Here is a 23,670-nt window from a genome sequence, read left to right as displayed (position 1 = left end):
GAGGCTGAGGCAGGAGAATCGCTTGAACCCAGGAGGTGGAGGTTGCAGTGAGCTGAGATTGTGCCACTGCACTCCAGCCTTGGCAACAAGAGCGAAGCTCCGTCTCAGGAAAAAAAAAAAAAAGAGCAAAATGTATAAACTTTTTAAATCTACAGAATTAGAAATGGACATCTCCTCTGAGAGTTTTTTAAACTTAAATGCACTGAAAGAAATGAGAAAATTACATTTAAAATTATATACAATATGTTTTTAATTTCTTTAAAAGATGGAGATATGTGAAGCAGAATTTATGACTATCATTAAGTTTATAACATAGGTGGAATATATGTGATAACAGGAACATAAGGGGGAGGGAATGGAGCTGTGCTAGGACAAGGATCTTATATTTTACTGGGAATAAGTAATAATTTGAACTAGCTTGTTATAATTTTAAAAATATAATCCCTAGAGGCACTGGCTCACAACTTTAGTGTGCATCACACTGACCTGCACAGCTTGTTAAAACACATATTACTGGTCCCCACTCCCAGAGGTGTTTTTTGTTTGTTTGTTTGTTTTTTGTTTTTTAAGGGACAGGGTCTCACCATGTTGCTCAGGCTGGTTTTGAACTCCTGAGGTCAGGCAGTCCTCCCACCTTGGCCTCCCAAAGTGCTGAGATTACAAGCGTGAGCCACCACACGCAGCCCTTCCCAGAGTTTCTGATCCAGTAGGCTTGGGATCAAGCTCCCAAATTTACATTTCTAGGCGAGGTACTATGGTTCATGTCTGTAATCCCAGCACTTTGGGAGGCCAGAGCAGGAGGATTGCTTGAGGCCAGGAGCTCAAGACCAACCTGGGCAACATAGCAAGACCCTGTCTCTATAAAAAATAAAAATCAGCTGGGTGTGGTGGCGCACACCTATAGTCCTAGCTGTTCGGGAGGCTGAGGTGGGAGGATCGCTTGAGCCCAGGAGTTCAAGGTTATAGTGAGCTGTGCTTGTGTCACTTCACTACAGCCTGGGTGACAGAACAAGAACCTGCCTCAAAAAAGCATAAAAATTAACCAAAACAAAAAGAATTTACATTTCTAATAAGTTATTAGGTGATACTGATGCAGATGGTTTGGGGACCGCACTTTGAGAAATACTGCCCTAGAGTAATTACTAAAAGAATAATGCAAAGAGGATCATGAGGTCAGGAGTTTGAGACCAGCCTGGCCAACCTGGTGAAACCCTGTCTCTACTAAAAATACGAAAATTAGTCGGGTGTGGTGACGCACACCTGTAATCTCAGCTACTTGGGAGGCTGAGGCTGGAGAATCACTTGAACCCAGGAGGCAGAGATTTCAGTGAGCCAAGATCATGCCACTGCACTCCAGCCTGGGCGACAGAGCAAGACTCTGTCTCAAAAAAAATAGAAAAAAAAAAAAAAAAAAAAAAAGAACAATGCAAAGAAATTGAGCTTAGAAAGTCAATTGAGGAATTAAAATGGTGAGCTAAAAATATACTTAAGGCTGAGCGCGGTGGCTCACGCCTGTAATCCCAACACTTTGGGAGGCCGAGGCGGGCGGATCACGAGGTCAGGAGATCGGGACCACCCTGGCTAACACGGTGAAACCCCGTCTCTACTAAAAATACAAAAAATTAGCCGGGTGTGGTGGCAGGCGCCTGTAGTCCCAGCTACTCGGAAGGCTGAGGCAGGAGAATGGTGTGAACCCGGGAGGCGGAGCTTGCAGTGAGACAAGATAGCGCCACTGCACTCCAGCCTGGGCGAAAGAGCGAGACTCCGTCTCAAAAAAAATAAAAAAAAAATAAAAAATACTTAATACAAGAGAAGGTAGAAGGAGAAATAGAAGAATAAAAATGAGACAAATAGAAAGCAAATAGCAAATTGGAGACCTAAATTTACCCATATTTAATAATTATATGAAATGTGAGTGAACTGACACTAAAATCAAAAGACAGAAATTGGCTGGATACAAAAGTAACATCAAAATCTTTGTTGTCTACAAGAGACACACTTTTATTTTTGAGACAAGGTCTTGGCCTGTCACCCTGGCTAGAGTGCAGTGGTGTGATCATAACTCATTGCAGCCTCGAACTCCTGGGCTCAAGTGATCCTTCCGCCTCAGCCTCCTGAGTAAATTGGGATTACAGGCACATGTCACTATGGTTTGCCAATTAAAATTTTTTTTTTTTTTTTTTTAGAAATAGGGTCTCGCTATGTTGCTTAGGCTATTCTAAAGCTCCTGGGCACAAGCAGTCCTCCTGCTTTGGTCTCCCACAGTGCTGGGATTACAGGCATGCACCACCATGCCCAGGCAAAGAGACATACTTTAAATGTAAAGACAAAATAGGTTGAAAGTAAAAGAATAAGAATGGAAGAAGATATACTATGCAAATAGTAACAGAGCTGGAGTGGTTATGTTAATATCGAGCAAGCAGACTTTAAGACACGTGACTGGGCACTGCAGCTCATGCCTGTATCCTACTTTGGGAGGCTGAGGTGGGAGGATCACTTGAGACTATAAGTTCCAGACCAGCCTCGGTAACATAATGAGATCCCGTCTCCACAAAAAATAAAAAAATGAGGCAAGCATGGTTATGTGTACCTGTAGTCCTAGCTACTTGGGAGGCTGAGGTGGGAGGATCATTTGAGCTGAGTAATTTGAGGTTATAGTGAGCTATGACAATGCCACTGCACTCCAGCCTGGGTGACAGAGTGAGACGCTGTCCTTTTAAAAAATGAAAAAGACAAGGAATACTACTGGAGAAAGGAGGCTATCCCATAATGATGAGTCAGCACACCCGAAAGATATAACAATTATAAGTACAGGTACCTAATAACAGAGCTCTAAAATACGTGAAACAATAACTGATAGAACTGAAAGGAGAAGTAGACAAATTCACAATTATAGTTGGGGACATTAACAACCCTTTCTCAATAATTGATAGACTACTAAATAAAAAACTATGAAGGATATACAAGAACTGTACAACACTGGCCGGGTGTGGTGGCTCATGCCTGTAATCCCAGCACTTTGGGAGGCTGAGGCGGGTGGATCACTTGAGGTCAGGAGTTCGAGACCAGCCTAGCCAACATGGCGAAACCGCATCTCTACTAAAAATACAAAAAAATTAGGCTGGCTGTGGTGGCTTAATGCCTGTAATCCCAGCACTTTGGGAGGCCAAGGTGGGCATATCACCTGAGGTCAGGAGTTTGAGACCAGCCTGAACAACGTGGTGAAACCCATCTCTACTAAAAATACAAAAATTAGCTGGGTGTGGTGCGTCTAAAAAAATAAGTAAACTCCGTCTCAAAAAATAAGTAAACAAAAATAAAAATACAAAAAAATTAGCTGGGCCGGGTGGTACGTGCCTGTAATCCCAGCTACTCAGGAAGCTGAGGCAGGAGAATCACTTGAACCTGGGAGGTGGAGGTTGCAGTGAGCTGAGATTGCGCCACTGTACTCCAGCCTGGGCAACAGAGAAAAACTTCATTTCAAAAAAAAAAAAAAAGAACCGTACAACATCATTAACGATCAAGATCCAATTAACATTTATAGGACATTCCACTCAAAATTGCAGAATACACTTTTTTTTCAAGAATGTGCACATAGAACATTCACCAGGACCACATGCTGGGCTATTAAATAAATTTCAATCAATTTAAAAGCACCAAAATCATACAGAGTATGTTCTCTAACCACAATGACATTTATTAGAAAGCAGTAACAGAAATCTAAGAAATCCCCAAATATAGGGAGATGAAAATAAGATACTTCTAAATCATTGTGGTTCAAAGAAGGAATCACAAGGGAAATTAGAAAATACCTAACTAAATGAAAATTCAACTTATCATTTGTAGGATGCAGCTAAAGCACTGCTAAAAGGGACATTCGTAGTTTTAATTGCTTCTATTAGAAAAGAAGAAAGCTTTAAAATCCAAGAAACTAGAAAAAGAGGCTGGGCACAGTGGCTCATGCCTGTAATTCTAGTGCTTTGGGATTTTGAGGTGGGAGGATCATTTGAGGCCAGGAGTTCAAGCCTAGCTAGGCAACTTGTACAAACCTGTAAAAAATTATACAAACTTGTAAAAAAAAATTGTAAGCATATTTTGGCAAGAAATAGTCTTACATAAAACCAGGGGGAAAAGCTGTAACTTAAGATAGGACAAACATAGGTTTGGTATATGTTGTAAGGGGCTTACACCTTTAAATTCCTATAGCCAGGTGCAGTGGTTCATGCCTATAATCTTAAAACTTTAGGAGGCCAAGTTGGGAGGATCGCTTGAGCCCAGGAGTTCAAGAACAGCCTAGGCAACATGGCGAGACCTCATCTCTCCAAAAAAAATTTAAAAATTAACTAGGCATGCGCGATGGCCCACGCCTGTAGTTCCAGCTACTCGGGAGGCTGAGGTGGGAGGATTCCTTGAGCCTCGGAGGTCAAGGCTGCAGTGAGCAGTAATCACGTCACTGCACTCTAGCCAGGAGGCAGAGCGAGACCTTGTCTTTCAAAAAACAAATACATAAATAAATCCCTAAACATACATTGACAAAAAACAAGCAAGTCTCTGAAAAAGAAATACAAATAACTGAAAAAAATACAATCTTGCAAATAAATGCAAATTAAAACCAAAGTACAAGGAATACCATTTTTACTCACAATATTAGCAAAAACTCTTTTAAAAGGCTTTTCAGTATTAAGGGTTCTAACGTGTAGTCTTTGGCATAGCAGGACCGTACACTAGTGAAAAAGATTTTGTAACCATTTTTTGACATTGAGACATAACTTCATACAGTAAAGCACACAGATTTTAAGTATACAGCTTGATGAATTTTTCTGCAGATATTTGTTTGTATAACTACCACAAAGATCAAAACATAGACCATTTCATGGCCCTGAAGCTTCCCTCAAATGCCTCCCTGGGCATAACCTTCTTCTAAAGCTAATCACTATTTTGACTACTGTCATAGATTACTTTTCTCTGTGCTTGGCTGTCATATCAGTATAACTGTACCACATGTGTTCTTTTATGTCTAGCTTTAGCTCACCATAATGTTTGAAAATTCATCTGTATTGGTACTTGTGCCAATAGTTTGTTCTTTTTTTATTGCTATGTAATGTTCAATTTCCCCTATAAAGTTACAAAAGATCTCATAGGATTAACGGGAAGCAGCATGAATCTTAATATTTGGGCATATTTACTGTCTTTTGCTGTATCTTACAATTTCATATATGGCACTTATGTTTGTAATTTTTTCAGGGGAGAAATTGAATAATTTAAGTGACTGACACTTTTAGGTATGAAAGAAGGTTGGGAGAGGAGATCAATGGATTTGACAAGCCACAGCTTTTCTCATCCTACCCAATTGTAACCATCTTGATTTTAATATCTACAGCCAAGCCCACTTAAAAAGCTACACCTGGGTCTTCAGTATCATTCAACAACAAATTTTTTTTTTTTTTAATTGAGACGGGGTCTCGCTGTGTCGCCCAGGCTGGAGTGTGGTGACGTGATCTCTGCTCGCTGCAACCTCCGCCTCCGTGGTTCAAGCAATTCTCCTGCCTCAGCCTCCCAAGTAGCTGGGACTACAAGCACGCACCACCATGCCCAGCTAATTTTTGTAGTTTTAGTAGAAACAGGGTTTCACCGTGTTAGCCAGGATGGTCTCAATCTCCTGACCTCGTGATTCACCCGCCTCGGCTTCCCAAAGTGTAGGATTACAGGCATGAGCCACTGCGTCCGGCCTCAACAACAAATTTTGAATTTACTATGTCCTGTCCCAATTCTTGGTTCTAGATAAAGAGATTTGCTAGTACAATCTGGTTGGAGGAAATTGGTAGAAATCATTTTCTGGCCAGGCACAGTGGCTCATGCATGTAAGGGAGGCCGAGGCGGACAGATCACGAGTTCAGGAGATCGAGACCATCCTGGCTAATACGATGAAACCCCGTCTCTACTAAAAAAATACAAAAAATTAGCCGGGCGTGGTGGCGGGCGCCTGTAGTCCCAGCTACTCGGGAGGCTGAGGCAGGAGAATGGTGTGAACCCGGGAGGTGGAGCTTGCAGTGAGCCGAGATCGCACCACTGCACTCCAGCCTGGGCGACACAGCAGGACTCTGTCTCAAAAAGAAATCGTTTTTTGAAGGTCAGATCAAACAGTGGGTATTAAATCTGCATGTGCATCTGAATTACTAGGGAAATTTTTTAAAACACAGGTTCTAGAGCCCACTGAATTAAGAGTCTCAGGGATGGGGTTGGAGCTTGGGTTCTATGTATTTTAAAAGCCTCTTGAGTAATTTAGCCCAGCTAACCTGGCACCAGTTTGAAGGAGACGTTTGGGAGGTATTGAAATAGAGAATCATGTGCAGAAAACCACATATTTGATTAGTGCATTTATCAAATATGTAACTATAATCCTGATTTTCCTCTTTAGATGTCAAAATAGAGCTTTGTCTTTTATATTTGACCTCTTAATTTAAGAGGCTAAGACCCAACTCATAGTACCCTTTGAAGAATTTCTACATTCTAAGTTAGAAACATGGGTAACATTACTAGAATTTATGTTTATTTTTCATATTACCTACAGCTTGGAAGTCTTAGGCCTCATATTTCAAAGGAGAAACAGATCTAAGATAGTCCCCTACAAAATAGAGGATGTCACACTTTCTTCCGCATAAGAGTCATTTTAAAGTCTGCTTTCTGGAGGAATTGTTTTTGACATCTCATTTGCCAGTACCCTCTGCTGATTAAAGGTTGTGTGCTTTTATCAGAGCCGAGAGTGTGTGGAGCAGTTACAGCTGGAAGACCGGGTCCTCTGCCTCCACAGTAGATGGCGAATCCTCTATGCGGGACTGGCAAATGGCACTGTGGTCACCTTCAACATAAAGGTTAGTGGTTGGAGGAGAAAAGGCTTACTTCCCATGCACTTGAAAATAGTGTGAGCATGTGTGGGAAGAAGTAGCAGGCAGGGATTTTCCTATTTTCTTCTGTGAGGAAGCAGCAGAATTAGCCACTACTCAAACACAGTTATCTTCTAATGTAAGTGAAACAAGATCCTCCATTCTCTCTGCTTCTACTCAAATGTTCCAGGACCAAAATGTAACTCCACTAAATTAAACCAAGTCTGAAGATTTGGGGCCAAATAATGAGTCATGGATTAAACTAGTCTGTCTCAATTTAAGAATGACATCATAAAAAATGAACTTAAGTGCTCACTTTGACAGCACATACACTAAAATTGGAATGATACAGAGAAGATTAGCATGGTCCCTGCACAAGGATGACACGCAAATTCATGAAGCATTACATATTTTTTAAAAAATGAAGAAAAATGAACTTAAATTCCGTTGAGTATGACATTGGTGTGGTTTGGCACTGGTTTAGGGTTTCATGAGGGCGGCACATCTGTGAGGTGAACTAAGAGGTTTGCTGTAATGCCCATATGGCTTCATTCTTTCCTAACCCAGAGATAAATTCATTTGTTGACCTAGCCTTTATTGAGCATCTGTTATGTGCTAGGCCCCAGGATAAGGTTTAGTTTTTGATGGCCCTGTGTGCTTTGTTAAGGTAGTTGGACTTCATCTTACAGGCTGTAAAGTATGAGAGACATGATCCCATTATATTTTAGAAAAAGTCACTGGAGTTGATAAGATTGGGAAAGATTGGTATTAGCAAAGGCAGGGAGACCATTTAGGAGGTTTTGTAGTGGAAGCTGACATGAAAAAGGTTAAACAGGATGAAGAGAAGGGAATGGAGGAAATATATAGTCTAAGAGGTAGAATTGATAGGTTTGATTGCTAATTAGTTGTGGCACCATATCCTCTGGTCATCTTGTAACCATGTGTTAGAATGGTACTATTACAGTGTCATTCATAGGCTGCATGCTAGCTGGAACTAACAGAAGGTGTGCATTGAAATATGTCATGGTTTCTGCCTACAGGAAACTTAAGATCAAGTGAGAAGAATTTAGCATGTATATAATCAAGTGCCAAGTGATTTGGTCTGTTTGATATGATACATCACAGAAGGGCAATTAGTGAAGATTTTTGCATTTTAGATGCAGACAAGTTCTAAGTCTGATTAAATTGGATTAGGGCAATAGAAATGGAGAGGAAAGTAAATTTAAAATATTTTAAAGGCTAAAACGTGATAATTGCCTAATTATCTTCTCTTTCGTGAGATTATCAGAAGTAGACAGAAGTGGCTGGGTATGGTGGCTCATGCCTATAATCCCAGCACTTTGGGAGACTGAGGTAGGAGGATTGCTTGAGCCCAGAAGTTCGAGACCAGCCTGGGCAACAAAGCAAGACCTCTGTTTCTCAAAAAAAAAAAAAAAAAAGCTAAGTATGGTGGCACACGCCTGGAGTCCCAGCTACTCAGGAAGCTGAGGCAGGTGGATTGCTTGGGGCCAGGACTTCAAGGCTGCAGTGAGCTATAATCACACCACTGTACTCAAGACTGGCTGACGGAGTGAGACCCTGTCTCTCTTTTTTTTTTTAAGTAGTAGACAGAAGTAAGGAGCAAGACAATCTTGAGGCAAAATGATGAGATGATGACAAGAAATTCAAATGGAAAAGTTCTTTAAAGGATTGAAAAGCCCTGGAGAAGATGGTCCTAGAGACAGACATTTGAGAATCTCTGCATAGATGTGAATTTTGAAGATGAGGGCTGGGCTTTTTCCTAGGTTGCCCATACTCTTAGAATGTAGTGCTTCTGGAGTCACAACAGAGAGCCGGGACTGTTTACCAGGGCCGGTCCACCTTTGGGTCCTGACCTCCATTCAGTCTGTCTCCCTAGCACTTCAAGACTGTTGAAATCATTGCTCAGCAATGTAGGCTCCCAGCTGTTGTTTTCTGCTTAGTTTTAGGAGCCTTACTCCAGGCATGCACCTAAAGAACTTTTGTGGAAGTGGGAGGCTTAATGAACAGGGTTGGCTGGGGGATGAAGGAAAGAAGTCTAAAATCTGAGATAAAAGAATGTTTTGGGATTCAGGATGTGACCCTGCCACTCTGATATAATTAGGCTTCTATAGTCTACTAAATGATGTTGTGAGAGATGACATGGAACCAAGTGCCAGAAGAACATCATAGTAAGGTGGAGAATTTAGGCCAGGTGTGGTGGCTCACGCCTGTAATGGGAGGCTGAGGCGGGCAGATCACCTGAGGTTAGGAGTTCAAGACCATCCTGGCCAACATGGTGAAACCCTGTCTTTACAAAAATACAAAAATTAGCCACGTGTGGTAGTGGGCGCCTGTAATCCCAGCTACTCAGGAGGCTGCGGCAGGAGAATCACTTGAACCCAGGAAGCGGAGGTTGGAGTGAGCTGAGATGGCGCCATTGCACTGCAGCCTGGGCGACAGAGCGAGACTCCGTCTCAAAAAAAAAAAAGTGGAGAATTTGAGACTTACTGAAATTACCTAGGAAGGTAATTCTAAATAGAGATTTTTGGAAACAGCATGACACGTAGATTGCCTAAATTTTGGATGACAGAAATAGTTCCTGGGTCGGTGTCAGGGAATATGCACTAGAGTTTGAAAAAAAAGGTTCACCCTTCATTATTATTAACTTACAGGTGGTGAAAGAAAGCATAAAAAGAGAACCAGTTTCTAATTAGGATGGAGATGGTGTGGGTTGAAGTTATAAATGAGTTTATAATGTAAGCGTTTGCCCTCCTCAGATCAGGGGATGGGGGAGGTTCAGTAAAAAGGGTTGGAGTGGGAAATAGCAGAGATGGATAAATTAAGGCTGCAGAGTGGGTATGAAAATTTGAGTACAGGTGACAGAAATGAGTTTGTACCAAGGTAATGATGTTGGTTAGTTGAAGTTTTCCAGCTAAGTTGTTCTTAGCTGTAATCTTGGCTTATTTTCCAGAACAACAAACGACTTGAGATCTTTGAATGCCATGGCCCTCGGGCAGTCAGCTGTCTTGCTACAGCTCAGGAAGGTGCCCGAAAACTGCTGGTCGTGGGGTCTTATGACTGCACAATTAGTGTACGCGATGCCCGGAATGGACTGCTCCTCAGAACTCTGGAGGGCCATAGCAAAACCATTCTTTGCATGAAGGCAAGTACAGTGCAAGAGAATAGGAGTTGTCTGGCACAAATAGAAGGGTTTTGAGGCCAGGCGGGGTGGCTCACGTCTGTAGTCCAGCACTTTGGGAGGGTGAGGCAGGGGGATCGCTTGAGCTCAGAAGTTTGAGACCAGCCAGGGCAACATGGCAAAACTCCATCTCTACAAAAAAAATACAAAAATTAGTGGGATGTTGTGGTGTGCACCTGTACTACTTATGAGGCTGAGGTGGGAGAATCACTTGAGCACCAAAGATCGAGGCTGCTGTGAGCCATGATTGTGCCACTGTACTCTAGCATGGGCAACAGAGTGAGACCTTGACTCAAGCAAAGCAAAACAAAACAAAGAAGGGTTTTAAATGGCATTTCCCGTGTTGTCTCATGCATCATTTAGAAACACCACCTTGGAAAGAGCAAGGAGATTGCAAACCTTTTCTTTACACCAACATCACCAAGTGATGCACTTTCATTTGAGAAACAACGAGTGTATTTTGTTATAGTGTGGGTATACTCGAATGCCCTTCTAGGCTGCTTCATAATCATTCTGGAAAGGTAACAAACCTAATAATACATTGTCAGTTCATTAGCATGCTTGGTAGGGGGGGTGTAAGTTTCAGCTGAGAAAATTCATCTGAGAAACTTTTATACCTAGTTCATCGTGCTCATCTCAAAATAGGATGGAAATTAGAATTTGCCAATGTGTATTACAAGTTATAGAGAAAATTAAGAACCGTATACAGAATCTGACTTGTTTAATTTTTTCTTTAAGGTGGTGAATGATCTCGTGTTCAGTGGCTCCAGTGATCAGTCAGTCCATGCCCACAACATTCACGTAAGCTGTGTTGGTGTTGTGTAAAGAAACTGTGAATAAAATAATGGTTAAAGCTTGATGGTTTTCTTAAACCTCTTGCAATTTAAATTAAGCCCTTTATCCACCGAAGGGATTCGTAATCATCCCTATGCATATGCTCTTGGATAATATTGTGTAACTTAGAAATTCTACCTCATCAAAGTTTTTAATGGTGGACAGACAGGCTTTATGTAAGGTTTAGTTTGAATGCCTCATTTAAACTTGAAATAAACTGAGCAGCTGAGGCTTCCAGAAAGTAGATATGATATGTGGTTAAAATAGAACTAGTAAAAACAGCTGAGAGCTGGGCCCAATGGCTGTCACCTGTAATGCCAGCTACTCAGAAGGCTGAGGTGGGAAGATCACTTGAGGCCAGGAGTTTGAGACCAGCCTAGGCAAAATAGTGGCCCCATCTCTTAAAAAATTTTTTTTTTAAAATTAGCTGGGCATGGCAGTGCGTCCTGTAATTCCAGCTACTCAGGAGGCTGAGGTGGGAGGATTATTTGGGCCCAGGAGTTCAAGGCTGCAGTGAGCTATGATTGCACCACTGCACTCCACCCTGGGTGACCAAGTGAGACCCCATTTCTTTCTTTCTTTTTTTTTTTGAGATAGGGGTCTCACTTTGTCACCCAGGCTGGAGTGCAGTAGTGCGATGTTGACTCACTGCAGCCTCAACCTCCTAGGCTCAAGGGATCCTCCCACCTCAGCCCCCCAAGTAGCTGGGACTAATGGCGTAAGCCTCCATGCCTGGCTAATTTTTTAATATTTTTTGTAGAGATGGGGTCTTGCCATGTTGCCCAGGCTGGTCTTGAACTCCTGAGCTCAAGTAATGTGCCCACCTCGGCCTCCCAAAGTTTTGGAATTATAGGTGTGAGCCACTGCGCCCAGCCTGTGAGACCCCATCTCTTAAAAAAATGAACAACAGAAACAGCTGAGAGACTGTTCTCAGGTCATAGAGGCAGCTTTTTGAAGCTCAGTTCCTGGTCCATAACCTCAGAATAATTCCCAACTGATAGACTTGTGGTCTAGATCCAGTGAAATGAAAAAAGTAAAAGTACTTGGAAAGCTATAAATACAGATAGAGTTTTGGCCGCTTTCTTTCCATGACTAATAGGAGTCTTTCCATCAGGATACAATCCATATATTTTGTATATGTAATAAATGATTGTGGGATACTTCTGCTATTAAAGTTAATACAGTTGTATTAACTGTATTTGTACAGTTAATACAATTAATTGTATTAATTATATGTGTACAGTATCCTCAGAATTATGCCTCTTAGAATTACAGAATTATAACCAGGAAGGAGTCTCAAAAGTCAGTCTGGTGACTCTTACTTCTCTTCTGACATAGACTGGTGAGCTCGTGCGGATCTATAAAGGTCACAATCATGCAGTGACTGTGGTGAATATCCTAGGAAAAGTGATGGTGACTGCTTGCCTGGATAAATTTGTTCGTGTCTATGAATTACAGGTAGAATTTAGATTCAGTATTTTGCTTGAATGATTTGGGGAGATTGTCTATTTGGGTTTAGTGTTGATTTTTGATACAGTAAGGTGGGATGGAACCCAGGAATCTGTATTTTCACAAGCATTCTAGATAATTATGAAACAGCTGGCCTGTGGACTGCAGCTTTCAGAAACTGCTCTAAGATACTTGATCTGGGTCATGGGTGTCAAAACTTAATTTCTGGAGAGCAACTCCAGTCTCTTAAAACCTGTCTAGTTCTCCTTGTGTGCAGTTTCAAGTTTGAAACTCTGATTCTAACAAAATTGATTTTATTCTAATTACCAGCTCCCTCCTTGAGTAGTAGAATGTAAAAGAAAAATTGCCATTAGAATATATTTCTGTTAGAATGCTACTAGTGCTTCCACTTGGTGCCTCAGGTGTGGTTTTAAACCTGCCAAAGGCCTTTAGGGACTGTACTTATTAAACGCAAGGTATAAATAACTTCAATTCTCTCTCTTTTTTTTTTTTTCTACCTAAGTCTCATGATCGATTACAAGTTTATGGAGGACACAAAGACATGATTATGTGTATGACCATCCATAAAAGCATGGTGAGTGTTATTTGTCATGTAAGATATTTGCTTTTGAATGTGTTTGCTAAAAAATTCTTGTCACTTCCAAAAGTGACATCTGCTTCTGATATGCCTCATTGTTAAGTGTACCTTCCCATCTCTTGGCATAATAGGGAAGTAACCAGGGGACAGTGTTGAATATTCCATTGTCTATTAATAGCCAAAATTATTACAATAAAAATGGTAGTATCAACTACAGTTTAATAGAAGGTAAATTTAAGATGCTTCAAAAAATTGAGTGGTGCCTTTTCCAGAGACATGATCTGAATGGAACACTGGAATGGAGTCAGGAGATTTGGCCAGTGTGGCATGGTTACAGCAGATCTAAAAGTAGAAACCAACTCACGTAACCCTGCTAAGCCTTGTTTATTTTATTTTTAAGTTATGGAGTTGAACCAGAATGGATGTTTTTCAGACTCTGAGTAGCAGAATCCTTTCTTTTCCAGGGAAATACAGGTGCCTAACATAGAGCACCCGATAGAAACCAGGGCTACCCCAGTTAAAGTATAAAGGACAAGTGGGTGCCTCTGAGCCCTGCCACTCCTCTCTGCCCTGGTCCCAAGTGGCTTTCTAAGGAGCACAGCTGCAAAATACCTAGACTAGAAGATCTGGAAAATACTTTCCCATTCTCCTACTCTGGAGCTGGTTTTGATTTAGGTGTTTGTTTTCTTGTAGCTGCTGCAAGGAGCTTGTGACTCTTGTTTTGAGGGTGTTTTGTAGTTTGTATGTATTTTGGTCTGATATTATAAACCTCTCTTTCTCCAGATTTACACTGGCTGTTATGATGGCAGTATTCAGGCCGTGAGGCTTAATCTGATGCAGAATTACCGCTGTTGGGTAAGGAGTGAAACTCTTCCTGTCACTGGACTTCTAGAGGTTGCTTCACCCTAGGCTAATTGATAGATCTTCATTATCATCAGTGTAGCATTTTTATATTTTAGCATCTACTTTATGCCTTACACTGTAGATCACAGGTTGTCTCCTCGGTGGTGGTTTTGTTTTATTATAAAATCAATACATGCTTAGAAAACAACAGTACAGAAATATATGAAATAAAAAGTGGAAGTGCTGCCGGGCGCGGTGGCTCACGCCTGTAATCCCAGCACTTTGGGAGGCCGAGGCGGGTGGATCACGAGGTCAGGAGATCGAGACCATCCTGGCTAACACAGTGAAACCCCGTCTCTACTAAAAATACAAAAAATTAGCCGGGCGAGGTAGTGGGCGCCTGTAGTCCCAGCTACTCGGGAGGCTGAGGCAGGAGAATGGTGTGAACCCCGGGGGGCGGAGCCTTCAGTGAGCTGAGATCGCGCCACTGCACTCCAGCCTGGGCGACAGGGAGACTCTGTCTCAAAAAAAAAAAAAAGTGGAAGTGCTTATTTTGGTAATGGCACTGCCCCCTCTACTCCCGCTCATCAGAGATTACTAGTGTTAATGGTTTGGTTTGTGTCCTCATTGGTTTTTGAGGAATAGGCAAATAAAAAAAATTTAAGGTCTTCTAAGTTCTAAACCTTAGTTCATCAGGCTGAATTGTGTGGTTTTTATTTTGGGGTTAGGACTGATGATTAACCCTTAAAATTTTCACACTATTTCTTATAAGCCTTAATTTTTTTTTCGTCAGTTCTAATAATGGTAGCTTTTCCCTAAAACCCTAAGATCCTTTTCAGCATTGATGGCGTGAACTTGACACTCTCCATTTTAAAATTCGACTTTACGCTTGCCCACAGCTTAGTGACTTTTTAGCTCTTTACATATTACTATCTTTGCTTTTTAATTTTCTCAGTGAAGGCAAGCAGAATCTAGTACAGTTCCTCTTTATCCAAGGGGGATATGGTCTATGTTTTTTTGATGTAATAATCAAGAGGGCTAAGTGACTAACAGGCGGTAGCGAATATAACGTAGATATGTTGGACAGAGGGACAGTTCACATCTGGGCGAGATGGAGTGGGATGGCAGGAGATTTCATCACACTGCTCAGAATAATGTGCAATTTAAAACTCAAGAATTGTTTATTTTGGGAATTTTCCAATTAATATTTTTGAAGATCAGTTAACCACAGGTAACTAAAACCTCAGAAAGTGAAACCATGGATAAGGAGGCACTACTGAACGACAGGATCCAGAGTACACAAATAGAGTTAATCTATAGAAACAAATGGGGAAGATACCTCTGGCTTTATAGAGAGAAGGATGGAGTAGTACTGACAGAGGAAAAACTTAACTTTGCATTACTTTTTTTGTTTTGTTTTGTTTTGTTTTTTTGAGACAAAATCTCACTCTGTTGCCCAAGCTGGAGTGCAATGGCGCAATCTCGGCTCACTGCATCCTCTGCCTCCGGGGTTCAAGCGATTCTCCTGCCTCAGCCTCCCTAGTAGCTGGGAACACAGGCGCCCGCCACCACACCTGGCTAATTTTTGTATTTTTAGTAGAGACAGGGTTTCACCATGTTGGCCAGGCTGGTCTTGAACTCCTGACCTTGTGAACCACCTGCCTCGGCCTCCCAAAGTGCTGGGATGACAGGCATGAGCCACCGTGCCCGGCCTGCATTACTTTTAAGAAATAAACATGTGTTCGAATTAGAATCACAAGACTTTACCAACAAGCCTGTAGGGAAAAGCCAAGTCAGAGAGTCTTTGTGCTTCCTTGTTTTTCTTTTCTTTTTTTTTTGAGACAGGGTCTTGTTATGTTACTCAGGCGGGAGTGCAGTGGTGTGGTCACAACAGTCACTGCAGCTTCAACCTCCCAGGCTCCAGCAATCATCCTACCTCGGCCTCCCTGGTAGCTGGGACTACAGGCATGTGCCACTATGCCCAGCTAATTTTTGTATTATTTTTATTATTTATTTTTTTTCTGAGACAGAGTCTCACTCTGTCACCCAGGCTGGAGTGCAGTGGCGCAATCTTGGCTCACTGCAGCCTCCACCTCCCAAGTTCCAGCGATTCTCCTGCCTCAGCCTCCTGGATAGCTGAGATTACAGGCACATGCCACACACCTGGCTAATTTTTGTATTTTTAGGAGAGTCAGGTTTCACCATGTTGGCCAGGCTGGTCTTGAACTCCTGACCTCAGGTGATCCGCCCGCCTCGGCGTCCCAAAGTGCTAGGATTACAGGTGTGAGCCACCATGCCTGGCCTGTATTTTTTTTTTTTTTTTTTTTTTGGTAGAGAAAGGGTCTCACTATGTTGCCCAGGCTGGTCTCAAGCTCCTGGGCTGAAGTGAACCACCCACCTCGGCCTCCCAAAGTGCTGGGATTACAGGGTGTAATCCCACTGAGCCACCACTTAGGAAGCATAAGACACTAGCTTATGCTTTCTAATACATGAAATTAAGCCACGTTTATAAGTAAAATTATAGCTTAAAAAAATAAGTAGGTATTCATAAAATTGAGATTCAAGTGACAAAGGTTGTGAGTAAAGTCAGGCACTTCCATGGCAAACACAGTATTTATTCTACAATAAGTATTTCCACAAATGTAGTTTTCTTTATCAGACATTTCTATTTTCACATTTACATTAAACAGTTCTTAGAATTGTTAAAAATAGCCCTTTTGGGCGGGGTGCGGTGGCTCACGCCTGTAATCCCAGCACTTTGGGAGGCCAAGATGGGCGGATCACTTGAGGTTGGGAGTTTGAGACCAGCCTGACCAACATGGTGAAACCCTGTCTTTACTAAAAAAAAAAAAAAAAAAAAAAAAAAATACAAAATTAACTGGGCGTGGTGGTGCACGCCTGTAATCCCAACTACTTGGGAGGCCGAGGCAGCAGAACTGCTTCAACCCGGGGGGCAGGGGGCAGAGGTTGCAGTGAGCTGAGATCGTGCCACTGCACTCCAGCCTGGGCAACAGGAGTGAAACTCCATCTCAAAAAAAAAAAAAAAAAAAAAAAGCCCTTTCGGTATTATAGGAAAGGTATTTGCCTTTTGTATTGAATAACCTAAGATAGAAACTCAATTTTATGATGGCAACATCAAAAAATACAGTTTAAACAGAATTTTATGGTAATTTACCCATAAATATTTGCTGGCCTTTTCCTGATTTAAGAAGTTGTAATTGCTACATTAGTGCTGTTCCCTCTCAAAATATCAAAAGATTTTTCCAGTATTTTCAAGGTTCCTCATTATACTGATATTTTGGTTGCCTTGGCTTTGTTGTCTTTTCTAGCCAAGAATAAATTTGAAATAAGGGGCTGGCTTTTTACTTCCATAGTGCTTATGGGATCCAGGTGGGGGCTGTTCTGATTCACGTTCACTGCACCCTTTTTCACCGAGTCTCCTCATTTTCTTTCTCTCCAGTGGCATGGTTGCTCTCTGATATTTGGCGTTGTAGATCATTTAAAACAACACTTGCTGACCGACCACACTAATCCCAACTTCCAGACTCTGAAATGTCGCTGGAAGAACTGCGATGCTTTTTTCACTGCTAGGAAAGGATCCAAACAGGTACATTAGTGGGACTTGAGGTTTGCCTGGGATTCAGTAGACTGCTCAGAGCAGAGGCTAGCAAACCTTTTTTATTATTGAGAGAGAATTGCCATATATAGGGAGGGCCTAGGGTTTTTTATTTTTATGATTCAGAGATTTGGGGGGTAGCTTAATGAAGTTGCAAATGAAGAATTAGGTCATTTTTGAGAAAGGGCCTAAAGAGAATGTTTTCAGATGTTTCAAATCCAGTAACTGAACCTGGAGATTTATTACAGTGCTCTTGTGCTGAGACAACAACTCACCTTTAAGTACATGGTTTCACGTAAGTTAGCAAAGTGCTGGCTCCTAACTGCCTTTCCTGTCTGGATCCTAGGTGGAATGGACCCACGTGGCTTTCCTTGGCTTTGACTTTCTCCTGTCTTACTATCGACTTCTCTCTCATGGGCCCTTTTCCCTTCATTCCTAGGATGCTGCAGGACATATTGAACGACATGCTGAAGATGACAGCAAAATTGATTCATGAAGTTTTTTGCCTCCCACGTTGGGAAGTCATTAGTTGAACTATTTTCACATTGGCCCCCCACACAGGCCACTCTCTTCCCTTTCTTGGTGAAGCAAGGAAGGAGAAAGTGGTTACTAGCCAGGCATACCCCTAGCATAAGTCTGGGCAGCTCTATGGGATGATAAATTACACTTTTAAGTTCTTGCTGGAGGTTTTAAATAGATTTAGACAGATGTTAAGGAACCATACTTCTCTGGGACAGCATGGCATATAGTGATATATGCTACTTGCGTTCTCCAGATGTTTATTAAAGATACAGATCCTAATTGGTTACCCAGTTTGACCCTAATCATATGTATATTTTATTGATTTCAGTTTGCAATTTTTAATTTATGTTCTTATGATGGTTTAAACCTATAGTCAGGCTTTTAAGTACAAGTTTGTTTAAGTGCTAGACTTTCAGGATCAGTTTTCATTTCTCCATTTGTAATAGCTGGGTATTTAAACTGGAAGCAAATAGTTTTCTTTCTTAACAATTATGTGCAGTGTGTGTCACTGTTTTCTTGCTTTATAGATAGAGCTGGCTTTAAGTGCTAAAGGACACAGTAGATTTTTGACAAACAGTGGCTGCTCTGCTGACTATCTTTTAGGAATTCAGAAAGCAAATCACATAGTGACAAGTCCTTACAGACACCACTTCCTAGTAAACCTCTGTAAATGTGGATAGAAAGCTCAGTGTGAGGCAGTGCGTAGACCTAACGTCTACCTTTACATCTGCTGTTGAACCTGGGCACTACGTGCTACAGATCCTGTCAGGCTGTTGAACTGGAGGTGTACCTTTATCTTCCTTTCTAGTGTCTGACCCTGCAAGCCTAATGTTGGTTTGAACCCTTTTGGTTTGTTCAGTTGCCAGCCTCCATCTCTCCCACTGTATGGCCATGCCTAGACTGATGGCAGCCATCGAGTATTCCTCTGGGCTCACGGGGTGTTTTCCACCCCCCTGCAGCACCTAAGATGGTGGCGGAGAGGGGGTTAGAATAAAGCATCTGAATACAGTTTTCAGGACCTCAAGGAGACTTCCTAGAGACTTGTTTCTGAGACAGTTCTTTGCCTTCACTTCCCTGCTAGCTGGGAAAGAAGAGTGGAGCAGAGACTCTGCCTGGCCACTGAGAACAGCCAAATTCACAAACCCTCAGTGGGGCTTTGTTTTTGGATTTTCTCCGGACTCATCACTAAACCTGTGGAAGTGTTGCTTTCCAGCCTTTTGTTTCTGCATCCTCAAAACTCAGAAAGTGGCCGGGCGTGGTGGCTCACGCCTGTAATCCCAGCACTTTGGGAGGCTGAGGCAGGCAGATCACCTGAGGCTAGGAGTTGGAGACCAGCCTGGCCAACATGGCAAAACCCCGTCTCTACTAAAAATACAAAAAGCCGGGCGTGGTGGGCGCCCGTAATCCCAGCTGCTCAGGAGGCTGAGGCAGGAGAATCGCTTGAACCCGAGAGGCAGAGATTGCAGTAAGCCGAGATCGCGCCACTGCACTCCAGCCTGGTGACAGAGTGAGACTCCGTCTCAAAAAAAAAGAACAACTCAGAAAGCTTCTTCAGAGAGAGAAAATTAGGGGGAGGAGCCCAGGGCCACATACCAAGCTTTGGGACATGGTGCCTCATGCTCTCTGGGATTGCAGAGCATCCAGGTCTGTCTTCGCCCCTGTTAGTGCACATACATCCACTCACGTCTTCCCTCAGGCTATCGGGCAGGGGGACTTCACCAGGGGGTTCATGGATAGGCTTCAAGAGGGTCTGTGAGCCCCCAGAAATTGTGTGTGAGACTGAGTATGTGTTCTTTTTTCTAGGAAAGGCTCCAGTGGTTCTTACTTGATCCAAAAAATGTCAAGAATTAATCTAGGAGGCCGGGCCTGGTGGCTCACACCTGTAATCCCAGCACTTTGGGAGGCCGAGGCGGGTGGATCACTCAAGGTCAGGCATTCGAGACCAGCCTGGCCAACATAGTGAAACCCCGTCTCTATTAAAAATACAAAAATTAGCTGGATGTGGTGGTATGTGCCTGTAGTCTCAGCTACTCAGGAGGCTGAGACAGGAGAATCACTTGAACCCTGGTGGTAGAAGTTGCAGTGAGCCAAGATCATACCACTGCACTCCAGCCTGGGCGACAAGAGTGAAACTCCACCTCAAAAAAAAAAAAAAAAAAGTTAATCTAGGAGATAATGAATGGCCTAGTACTAGATAATATATGGCCCCACAAGCTCTTGACTTCTGTCCTTGGGGAAAGCCATTTTGTTAACCACACTAGTGAGATCTACATGATGCTTAATGGAGAACAGAGAAGATCTTGTTGCAAAAGGTGTATTAAATATTTGTGCTGTTTCTGTATGAGATTGAGAAGCTTTTCCCACCTCTCACCCCTATTTCCTATAAGGATATCCAGAGAAGCCAAACTGTTCTGTGGGTTTGGGAATGGTCATTTCCCGGGAAAATGCATTTGGATCGATGACTAAACCTGGCCCTTTTCTCTGGGCTGTAGTGAAGCCGCATTTTCACGCTGGCTGGCAGTGTGCTGAGAGAGCCTTGAATGCTCTGCGGCGTAGTGCCCTTCTGCCCTGCCTGACGATGTATCGAAAAGATGAGCGTGAAGGAGCCTTTGTGCAGCAGGAAGCGGGTAGGTGAGGTGTTGGGCAGTTGTGGGAACTTCTGAGAGTATTACAGACTGGTAGAATCGGTAAGAACTCTGATTTGGACTTCGCTTTGGTGGAACTGTGTGCCTATACCTGCCTGTGTGTGTGCAAGTGTGCAGGTTCCTTTGTATGTATGTGTATGTGTGGGAACCTGTGTTTGTCATATTTTTCTTCATTTCACAAAGGCTTTTTTTGAAGCAGTGGCAGTATGCCTTTGTTTCAAGAACACATGAAATTCTTTTTACACCAGATTAGTGTGTTACCCAAAACGAACCATTCTAGCCCTCTATTAAGAAATAAAGTGACCATAAGCATTTTGGCTGCTTATGGCTGTGTGTTACTACTTACAAGAGTCTTGAAAATTATGCAGAACTTTGCCTTCTTTTTTTAATGTCTTCCACAATGTTGTGACTGATTATAACCCTGTTTCCCCTCAGAGAAGAGCTCTGGCTCAGGGATCTGTGTTGACTCTGGCATTTAGTGGCTTTGTGAAGGAAGGAAACCATGAAATGACCTGACAAAAACTGACTCATGTCTTTAAAGTAGTTGGAGCCACTTTTAGAATGTTACTCTCGGTTGCTTTTGTCTAATTCTAATGGCTTAAAGCCAAGAAAACCATAGTATAAATCTTTTTGTGTACCTATGCTAGTGTTTAAATGGCAGTTCGTTGTGATAAAGTATCAGTCACTTCAAGTTTTCTGTGAAAGTTTTTAATTAGGTTAAAAATAATTTTGGCATACGTCTCTACTCAGTTTATAAAGCAGTTCCACACCATGTGAACAAAACTCTAACAGCAAAGGTTATCTTGACCTGATGTTACTTGAATCTGAGAGAAACTCATTACTTACTACTGCACTCCTGCTTTTCTGGGAAAAATTTTTTTCTTCCCCAGAAGAGTTAACAGTTGAGTGTTCAGCTCCTGACTTACCTTTAATTTAGAGGCAATATTATTACTGTTTAAGTGATTATTTGCTTAACACAGGTTTTATTTTGTCTTTTTTTCTGGTAGATTATACAAGGGACAACTTTAGTGATGAGGCATGTGGATGATTTGGTGGGAGTAGGTATATACTTAGTGGAATGGTTTATTTTATGGAAGAGAATTCATTGGAGGTGAGATTGAAGTATATTGTGAAGTGGGATTTGAACAGCACATATGCTCTGGTTTGCTCAAATAACTGCAGTTTATGCTTACATCTAAATTTTGTTTCTGTTACCTAAACGGGAGCTTCTAGAATTACGAAGGCCATACCTGCCACATTTATAAAATAATGGTTTTATCCCTGCCCCCAAATCATCAGGTTCCTCGGGTTTAAGAGAAGTGGTCTAATAGACAGGAATAGAAGTTGTGGTGGAGGTGATTTGGGATAGACTAGGTTTCCTTATGCAAGTGGATATGAGCTCCTCATAGAAACCAGACCTACTGTATTAGACAGTAACCTCTAACCTCACCTCCAAGCCCAAGTATATGGCCCTGCTGGGTTACCTGGTGACTACATTTCCCAGATTCACTCTAAATTCAAGGTAGTGACCCAAATAAATTGGGAAAGGAGGGGGTCAAGGAGGAAAAGCTGTTGAAAATCTTTCTCCTATTTAAGAGAAATATATGCCCTAGAGCTGCTCCAGCACCCTTGGTTTCTGATTTTTTTTAATATTGAATATGGATTAGAAGAATGAAATCAGATGACACCTGACTGCAAAAATGTTTATAAGCAAATAGCCTTCTTACATTTTGGTATAAAGCTGTGAACTTCGTAACTTTGTAAAGCAAGATATAAAGCAAATACAAGAGGAAAATAAAGTACTTTTACTAATTGACGGTTTACTTTCGTTACCTTGTCTGCATATTCACGGCCAGCCCTTTCCACGTTGGCTTAGCGAGGAAGAAGGAAACTGGGTGGAAAACACAGGATGCCTATAGATATGCCGCAGGCCATGGTCCAGAGAAGTTTAGCAGACAAACAGCTGCGTTCAGGCTTTTGTCCACGGTCATGCGACAGGTCAGTTAGTGAGCAGAGGAGCTAGGATAGCTCAATCTCCACTCCATTATTCAGGTAACCGGCCCCTCCCGTTGTACATGACCATTTATTCTTGATGTCTTTTACAGCAACAACTATTCCTCTGCCTTCCTTTTATGTCTTGGAAAGTATCTGAGCCATTCTTATGCTCAAGAAATAGCAATAGGCATGATTACAAAATTCAAGATTTTGTTTTTGTGTGTGTTTTTCATTGTTCTCTTGTAGGTGATAGGTGAGTATATGATTGGAAGCCATTCAGTCATGCATGGCTGATATCTAAATGTGAGACAACAAAACACAAGGGGACCAGCCATACACATGCCTTTATTTAGATCAGCTTTTTTCAAAATGCAGCCAAACTTATGAGTTGGACAGCCCAAGGTAACCAGCCCTATTCCACTGAGTTAGTTTACCCCACAGCAGGCCTCTCCTAAAATAATAACGAGGTAGAACCCAGTGCTGGTTTGGTTCCTGGCCCATGGTGGGACAGCGTGAAGGTGATGGAGGGCTCTAGCACAAGGAGGTGCTGAGTGCCACCGGCAGGTGCTTCTGCAGACAGCCTAGAGCAAGGTAAGCAGGAGCACTCGCTTCAGAACCGAGGCGGCTCGGACCAGAGGCAGGCACTTTCCTCCACATGGCAAAGGGACAAGGGTTTGTTCTTCCTACCTCATTGCTTTACTAAAGGGTCAGGCTAGGCATGACCGATCAAGGATGGGTAGGGGGTAAAATGGAGGAGGAACATGACTGATGAGGTGCCTGGAAGCCTGTAGGGGTGTAGCTGCTGGGTCCTTTGAGGTAAGTGGCTTTGGAAATAGAAGGTGAAACTGAAATCCTGAGTGATCCTGCATGGCTTTGGATGAGGCCAGCCTGGTTCAGGCATACATGGTGAGCTGCAGCCACTGAAAGAAGTCCCAAGATCAGAATGTAGATCAGAAAAGAGTGACCCCCCCGCCCTAGGAATCTTACGGGGCAAGAGGAAAGGGAACAGTCCCAGCAGGTCAGACCCCCAGAAGATTTTCCAAGAAGCAGTGGCTTACTGTTTCCTTTCTCCTAGATCTTCCCTA

The 23,670-nt window shown here is 42.4% G+C and overlaps 2 protein-coding genes and 1 non-coding gene across 32 annotated transcripts in view; 2 read left to right on the top strand and 1 right to left on the bottom strand.

Moving 5' to 3' along the window:
- ZNF106 (zinc finger protein 106) overlaps positions 1 to 22,406 on the top strand; it is a 79,004-nt gene extending 56,598 nt beyond the window's left edge. For 5 of the 6 annotated variants that reach the window (XM_016928006.4, XM_016928005.4, XM_054667436.2 and 2 more), the window contains 8 exons: positions 6,756 to 6,872; positions 9,856 to 10,047; positions 10,822 to 10,884; positions 12,256 to 12,375; positions 12,890 to 12,961; positions 13,748 to 13,819; positions 17,268 to 17,414; positions 17,863 to 22,406. In XM_016928006.4, coding sequence (XP_016783495.1) covers positions 6,756 to 6,872; positions 9,856 to 10,047; positions 10,822 to 10,884; positions 12,256 to 12,375; positions 12,890 to 12,961; positions 13,748 to 13,819; positions 17,268 to 17,414; positions 17,863 to 17,919 — 840 coding nt within the window. In that variant the 3' untranslated portion in view covers positions 17,920 to 22,406. Of the gene's footprint in view, positions 1 to 6,755; positions 6,873 to 9,855; positions 10,048 to 10,821; positions 10,885 to 12,255; positions 12,376 to 12,889; positions 12,962 to 13,747; positions 13,820 to 17,267; positions 17,415 to 17,769 lie in introns of all 6 variants that reach the window. The other variant, XM_054667435.2, reaches the window with a different exon arrangement.
- LOC112205802 (U6 spliceosomal RNA) lies at positions 7,193 to 7,299 on the top strand. The gene has a single exon (XR_002939884.1). It is a non-coding gene; the product is annotated as a U6 spliceosomal RNA (small nuclear RNA).
- A 504-nt stretch (positions 22,407 to 22,910) lies between the features above and the next one.
- LOC453361 (calpain-3) overlaps positions 22,911 to 23,670 on the bottom strand; it is a 144,474-nt gene continuing 143,714 nt past the window's right edge. For all 25 annotated transcript variants that reach the window (XR_010151630.1, XR_010151631.1, XM_063794793.1 and 22 more), the window contains one exon: positions 22,911 to 23,505. Coding sequence is in view for 23 of the 25 variants with exons in the window: in XM_063794793.1 (XP_063650863.1) it covers positions 23,479 to 23,505 (27 nt within the window). In the remaining 2 variants the exon portion in view is untranslated. The remainder of the gene's footprint in view (positions 23,506 to 23,670) is intronic.

This window comes from Pan troglodytes, chromosome 16, assembly GCF_028858775.2.
Source record: "Pan troglodytes isolate AG18354 chromosome 16, NHGRI_mPanTro3-v2.0_pri, whole genome shotgun sequence".
In the NCBI taxonomy this organism is placed as follows: domain Eukaryota; kingdom Metazoa; phylum Chordata; class Mammalia; order Primates; family Hominidae; genus Pan; species Pan troglodytes.
Note: the sequence above shows the minus strand (reverse complement) of the source record. Positions and strands in the feature narration are given on the sequence as shown.